This window comes from Vespa mandarinia, chromosome 3 (genome assembly GCF_050613455.1).
Source record: "Vespa mandarinia isolate Hongniang chromosome 3, ASM5061345v1, whole genome shotgun sequence".
Classification (NCBI taxonomy): Eukaryota; Metazoa; Arthropoda; class Insecta; order Hymenoptera; family Vespidae; genus Vespa; species Vespa mandarinia.
Window position 1 is genome coordinate 1017501 of NC_140812.1, and position 7500 is coordinate 1025000.

General features: G+C 38.6%; 2 protein-coding genes across 8 annotated transcripts in view; one reads left to right on the plus strand and one right to left on the minus strand.

The window, feature by feature from the left end:
- The window catches only part of LOC118446922 (E3 ubiquitin ligase Rnf121), a 20692-nt gene that overhangs the window by 8859 nt on the left and 4333 nt on the right, over nucleotides 1-7500 (plus strand). The gene's annotated exons all lie outside the window — the stretch shown is intronic.
- Nucleotides 586-7500, minus strand: part of Ten-m (teneurin transmembrane protein Ten-m) — a 433320-nt gene continuing 426405 nt past the window's right edge. For all 6 annotated transcript variants that reach the window (XM_085656137.1, XM_085656132.1, XM_085656133.1 and 3 more), the window contains 4 exons: nucleotides 7233-7500; nucleotides 4832-7140; nucleotides 3972-4725; nucleotides 586-3882 (listed from right to left, as the gene is read on the minus strand). The exon at nucleotides 7233-7500 is cut by the window's right edge and continues 568 nt beyond it. In XM_085656137.1, the coding sequence (XP_085512263.1) occupies nucleotides 2394-3882; nucleotides 3972-4725; nucleotides 4832-7140; nucleotides 7233-7500 (4820 nt within the window). In that variant the 3' untranslated portion in view covers nucleotides 586-2393. The remainder of the gene's footprint in view (nucleotides 3883-3971; nucleotides 4726-4831; nucleotides 7141-7232) is intronic.

The window sequence follows — 7500 nt, forward strand, 5'->3', positions numbered from 1 at the left end:
TATTTTATTTTATTTTATTTTATTTTATTTTATTTTATTTTATTTTACTTCATTTTTTTTTCTTTTCTTTTTTTATACGGGGACCAGGACAGGACAGTGGATGTGTCTTCTTTTTTTTTTTTGTTTTTTTTTGTTTTTATTTTTTTCTCTTTTTTTTTTTTCAATGAAGTTTCGCGAGGGTTGAACGAGGGTAGAATGGTATATTATATTATCATGGAGGGGAAAAAGGGAGGACGATCCCACAGACACACGGTGGCTACAAAGGACCTCTTCGACGACACAATTCAAAAAATAATTTCTCATTTTTAGTAGAAAGATAGGCGGGGCATTTTCGTACAATAGTAATATTACCTTTTATCATAAACTTCGTTAATTATTACTATCCCTTATTACTTCTTATTACTTCTTATCCTCGTTATTCTTATTATTAATCGTTTTATTATTCTTAACGTTATCATATCATTATTTATTAGCGATTATTTCTCTCGTGGACAATATCATTTCGACCGTGTTTATTTCTTCCCAAACCCCCCTCCCCCGCCGCCGACGTCCCTGCTGCCGGCACCTCCCACCCTCCCACCCCGTCTACTACTATACCGAAGAGAAGGGTAGAACGTAATCGTTAAAAACGATCTCTCTTCCCTTTTACACGCGACACACGAACGCGTCCCGTTATCTATCGAACTATTTACACGTGTCTACCGACGTATCGAGTGAAAACACCTCTTTAGCACACTTCGCGTAACATTTAAACGGCACGACAGCACGCGTGACGGCTTACGGATTAGTCTGATTTAAATTATACTTTTCGAAATTATCAACTCTCTCTCTCTCTCTTTCTCTCTCTCTCTCTCTTTCTTTCTCTCTCTCTCTCTATCTCTATTATCGTTCCGTTCCGTCACTATATCCATCGCAACGTTTTCTGTCACGCATCACTTTTATTTCCCTTTTTACCTAGTCGCGTACTTGGCGCGAATACATATAAAAAAGCATTGTTTTTTTTTTCCCATTTTTTTTTCCTTTTTCTTTTTTTTTTTCCTTTTTTTTTTCTTTATCGACAGTTCTATCCCCCGGTTTTAACCGAGAGTTTCGCGTTCATATATATATATATATATATATATATATATATATATATATATATATATATATGTATATATATATGTGTGTTCATATGTATATTATCTACATTTACCATTAATCGATTAGCTTTATTTACAATTGCTCGCGTCTGTCTCTCTCTCTTCTCTCTCTCTTCTCTCTCTCTCTCTCTCTGTCTCTCCCTTTCTCTCTTTCTTTCTCTAATACACATAATTACGTCATGTTAAAAATATCTGACGTGTGGGAAAGTACGCTAGTGTATTTCTTTCTTTCTTTCTTCTTCTTCTTCTTTTCTTTTTTTTCTTTTTCTTTTTGTTTTTTTTTTCATCTTCATTCATATACTCCTCTCGGTTTTATCTTCGGACGAACACGTACGTGTCTCGATAATCAAACGTCGAAACGTCATTTTATTACTCATATGTCACATCGTAGAGACCCTGTGATGATGATCACATAGGACACACACGTTATTCGAAATCCCGTTTTCAATGATCGACGTTCCAACGAATATGCGAGACTATCATCTTCTTTTTCTTCTTTTTTCTGCTTCTTCTTCTTCTTCTTCTTATTTCTTTTATTCTACTTTTCCCGTATCCTCGCCCTCTCTTTATCACGCACTCGTTTTTCTAGATATTCAATCGTCACGGACGGCACCTTTAAAGTATATGCGTAACACTTCATTCGATTTAAAAACCTTTTCTCCTTTTGAGATCATACTGTATAGAACAATATCCGAAGTCTCTTTAAATTTCTTTATTCGTTTCGTCATTATTATTATTATTATTATTATTATTATTATTATTATTATTATTATTATTATTATTATTATTATTATTTTTCCCGAAACGAATATGTCAACAGCAACGAGAAGAGAATAATCGTTATAAAGAATACAAATTTAACGCGTTTCCTTTTACCGGAATTTAGGATTTATGCACGATTTTAGTTGACACGTCATTGGACGCGGAGCGAACGATCAAGAGAGAGAGATTGTACATTTTTAAATTTCCCTATCCCATCTCCTTCACTTTTCCTATGCCGCCACTTCCTCTTTTCTCTCTCTCTCTCTCTCTCTCTCTCTCTCTCTCTCTCTATCCCTCAAATTTCCCAATCCCAATTCACCATATCAACGTTCATAATACTACTCCCCTTGAGTGCGTCGAGAAGAGATAGCGAGAAAGATTATTATCATTTGTTTCCTTTCTCCTTGCCATCACTTATTTTCACCACGAGATTCACGCGGGCACGCGAATCAAGTCCCAAAGGATCTCCCGAGCTCGCATTGTCCTTTCGAATCACGAGTCGTGCCTATGGCTTCTGCTACGTCTATTGCCGCTCTTTCGTCTTTTCCTCTTGGTATCCCTGGTGAATGCTACGTTACCAGGATCATCGGCTAATTGGGGATACCTATGGACACTGTGAATGTCGACACCTTCGTAACCATCAACGGTGCCACGATTTAAAAGCTCATCTTTTTCTTCTTTCGACCAGTCCCCTCTACCTTGAAAACCAGCCATTACCAATTGTTTTTCTATTTCCCATGCTCTCTCGACTGCTCGTTTATGAGCGTGTTTCAATATCCTGTGCCTTTCTTGTTCCGGATCTGCACCATATTTTATAACAACCGCTGCATCTGGATTATGAAGTCTCAATTCCTTCCACGTTCCTGCTCCGTGTTCGGTTGTTTCGTGAGTGGAAACATTAAACATACCGCCAAGCCTTTGGAGTTCTTCCATATCGTCTCGGATTTTTAAGGCGTTGTCCTTGACAAAATAAAAGACATCCTGATCGTGTACACTGAAGTGAAGAGGCAAGAAATAAGAATTGTTGAAGACCGACGTCACCACGTCTTGGACAACAGTGTTAACACCGTCCACAACGCTAACCAATGCTCTACCACCGACTCTAGATACAAGTATTCCTTCACCAAATACCGCACGGCGATGTGCTACTCTTGGAAGAAGATTTCTCGTTTTAGGTTCCAATTTTAATAAAGGCTTTGGTACAAATCCTAAATCGGAGAATTTTTCATGAACACGATTGACGATACATTGTAATCCTGACATAACACCAAAATCAGGAGTTAATTGTGGAGAGGTGATCGTAGCACTTGGTTGATAAACCATTTGTTTTGTATATTCAGAGCCGAGCATTGAAGAGATATCGTAGCCATAAAGTTTAAGCCAGCTTGCCAAGTCCGTCATGTATTCGACGTTCTGTTTGAAATTGATTGGATCGTTGTTACGGAAACGATAAATGAATATGTCGGTTGGCGTTGTTAGCTCGTTCGCCATTTGTTCCCAGGCAGGTGTCATCCATTGTCCTACGGTTGGATCGTATAGTCTCTTGTTAAGATATATCAATTTCGTGTTTGGATCGAATAGACCGCCGTGAAAATCGATGGGCAAGTAAAAGTCAGGATTGGTGTCCTTGATGATTTTCCCGAATGGCGTACGACGCATTTCTTTAATAAGATTTCCATTGGTATCGAAAAGAGCCAAGGGTGAACCATTTTGATCGGTTGCAACATAAAATCTTTGTTCGGAGGTTTCGACCGTCATTAAGAAATCACGTTGATCGTAGAGGAATCGGAACGTCTTAGAAGATTTTGGAAAGTGTACGTGAGTTATCAAATCTGGCGTCTTTGGATTGGCATAAAAGAATTGAGTGATATTTTCTCGATCGTCGTTCCAAGATACCAATCTGCCACGATCATCGTAAAAGTACCAGATTTGGAATTTCTTGTGTTCCGATGCATGAATAAGCTGTCCTCTAGAATTATACCTATTCGAACGATAAGAAACGTTAGAACGTAATAAAATTTTATTAGTAATATAGACGATTATTATTATATAAATTTCTTAAGGACCTACCTGTATTTGTGTTCTCCTCTAATAACGACAAATCCTCGGCCATCGTAAGAATTAAATTCTACGTCGCCATATTGAACTACCCGATCTCCGCTATCATAACCTAATACGATCTTTTCGTTATGTTCGGTAACACCAACTATATTACCATTCTCATCGTATGCGTATTGCCAATTTATATCCGTATCTGCTACCTCAAGTACGTGACTATCTGCGTTATACGTAATCTTATCCATTCTAGACCATTCTTTCTTTTCCATGGAATCCTTACCGATCATCAATTTTCTCATCTTGATACGATTTCTATTATCATATTCGAGTTCCATTCTAAATACATCCAGAGAACGAATGTTCATTAGAACAGTTTTAACACGACCATGTTCGTCATAATCTGTGACAGTGAAAAACTGCTTGCTACTATCTTGCATGACCGATCTATTGAATACGTTCCTATAGATTCTGAGATCACCGACACCTTCCAATACACCAAGATTCTGATTGTATTTTAATCGTAACTGTGGAAGTTGTTTTCCATTGATGTCCACCTCGATACCAGATATACGTGCATTTCCGTCGTATTGATAACGATAATGCGCATTGTCCATGCCACTTTTACTTCCGAATTTGATTTTCTCGTCTTTGACAATTCCTGCGTGATATTTGTACTCAATACGCATTTCAAAATTTGGCTCGTTGATGTCGATGCTACGAACAAGACTTGTTGTTTCTTGATACGTATAATGTATAGAAGACAAGCCTGAAATAATATTAAATAATGTAATATTTTGTTTTGTTTTGTTTTCAATATTTTCTTCTTTTATATGGCGTCATAGTGTAAATAAATAATATTATATCAAACTTACCTGCCAAAGTGGTTTCCAATTTTCCAGTATGATCATAAACGTATGCCACTTTACCACTCTGATGTGGATAAACCTTAGCAAGTATCTGTCCATCGTCGTTGTAAAGAATTTCATATGGATGTCGATTCATGGGCGAATAATATTGATACTTATAGAATCCGAGAGATGTTTGAAGGGAGAACGCATGAATATGTCCTCGAGGTGTTGTAAGAGATTGAAGAGCACCAGCTTCGTCATATTGTAACAAATAATCACTTCCACGTGGAGTGGTAACTTTCAGTGGTAAACTGCTGAACATATCTTTAAAAGCATAGATCATTGACGTTCCATCGCTATATTTAATTTCGTATAATCGGCCAGCTCTGTCGAAACCATAAGTTTCACTTATGTCTCCCCAGGTCCAACTAGTTAATCTACTAAATCGATCGTATTCGAGTTCAACGCCAGCAAAAATTCCATTTCTTGGACCCCATTTCAATGGTCGTGCAGTTCTATCGTACGTTATATTTAATAGCTCCACTCGATCATCCATGAAAACGGCGACGGTATTAGTTTCTCTGTCGTATTCTAAAGATAGCAAGATCTCACCGTTTACACGAAGTTTACGACCAACTTGTGCTACGGCTTTTGAATTGCCACGATTTTTGTTTCCTTGAACCTTTCTAAGGAAATAACGCCATTCGAATCTATTGGCCAAATCGCCTGCGATCTCCGTTCTTTGTTTCGCAAGTACAGGATAACTTTCACCAAGAAGCGGTTCTATTTCGGCGAGAATCGAATATGGCATAGTATCTGTGCTAACTGTATGAGCCCAAGGTGTAACCATACCGACAGAACCATCAGGAAGAACGGTCGTTCTTTGTTCGGCCTCACCAACTTTCGTAACGACGGAGGAACCTTTGATCAGCATGGAAACGGGCTTTCTGTTATTTTGTCCAATTTTAACAATGGCTCCTTTCAAGCTAAGATCAAACGTCAGACTGATCATTTTACCGGTAGGAGTAACAACGCTTGTCAATCTACCAAATTCGTCGTAATCATAGACATAACCACGTCCTGTGCTATCCAATTTGTTGGCTAATAGTCCAGTGGGCCCATGATAATTGAACGTTACGTTGTAATTATCTGGTGTACTGAATTCATGCAACATCCACATTCTAGTCATTCTTAATCTACACTTTTGTCCTTTGGTATTCTCAATGGAAGTTACTTGATTACTATAGTCACGTAAGAGGAAGACTTTATTGCCAGCCGCATCCGTGACAGTGCTGAGCTTGCCATTACTACTATTGACATTATACGTGAACAGATATACCGTTTCACCTGTTAGAATATTTTTAGTAGCTATATGCTGACCGAATCTATTGAAGACGTAAATCTCTTGCGTATCTGGCGAATAAATCTCATATTCTCTGGCGTCACTAGCATCGGGTATACTTGCCATAACAGAACGTATTCTATAATTGGCCTGATCTCCGATATGTACGACACCGTCAGGTGAAACCGCAACGGACGATATGGTATTGAATTTTGCGGTGGACGCTAAATAATGATCAGCTTCGAAACAATCGCAACCACGTTCGAGGCAATTGCATTTGGATTCAGCACCGGCATACGGCGATATTTTACCATCCGTGCCGATAACTCTTATGCGATTTATTCGCTGAGAATCACTCTCAGCGATATATAGATTTCCTGATGGGCCAAAGGCAATGCTTTGAGGCATCACCAAAGTGGCATGAGTGGCAAGTTCGGTGTCGAACGATGACAATGGTGAGGCACAATGCAAAGGACGACCTGCTACAACTTTTACACGACCATCTGGAGCCAATTGAAGTACCATGTGATCATCGACCATATGTAAAGAGTTATCGAGCGGATTGATAGCCAATTCCGTTGGCCAACGAAGATGTACTTCCTCGACGTTTAAGGTGCCTTCACAAGGAATTGGTTTCCATTGGGCTTTATGCATATGATTACCGATTACTGTTGTTATGATACCATCTCTATCCACCATTCTGATATTTGTACCATCAGCAAAATAAAGAACGTTGTCTATAGAAACAGCAACTCCTTTCGGATAAGCCAATTTTGCGTCTCTTGCCAATGCACCATCTCCGCAATGTGCCTCGTCACCTGGAAGACAACGTTCTCCTGATCCAACGACGGTTTCCCAATTATGATCAGGATCAGTATAGTCACTTGTATCGCGTACACGAAGTATTTGATGAGATTCTGGATCCGAAATGTAAAGGGAACCTTCGAGTGGGCTTATAGCGATATGATATCGATAGGAGACTCTAGTAGCACTGTAAGAAAAATATTTATATTTATAAATATATTGTTTTATTTGTATGTATTGCATGGGAGATAACGTTGAATAATATTATCTCGTACTTACTTTAGTCGAACGATCGTCCTGACAGTTCCATCTACTAAAATCTTTCTAACCAAATTAAAGTCACCGACGAAAATGGATCCGTCTGGTGCAGTGGCAAGAGCAACTGGTGCGAGTAAACGTTGTTTCGAAGCTTGTCCATCACAATCGTAACAATCCAAAGGTCTTTGATGACCATCACCCATCGTAGTAAGAATGACTCTAGGTTTATGTTTCAAATATATGTTAGAACCATCTCCCTTTTGTAAAATACCCTCGTGGAAGTTATATC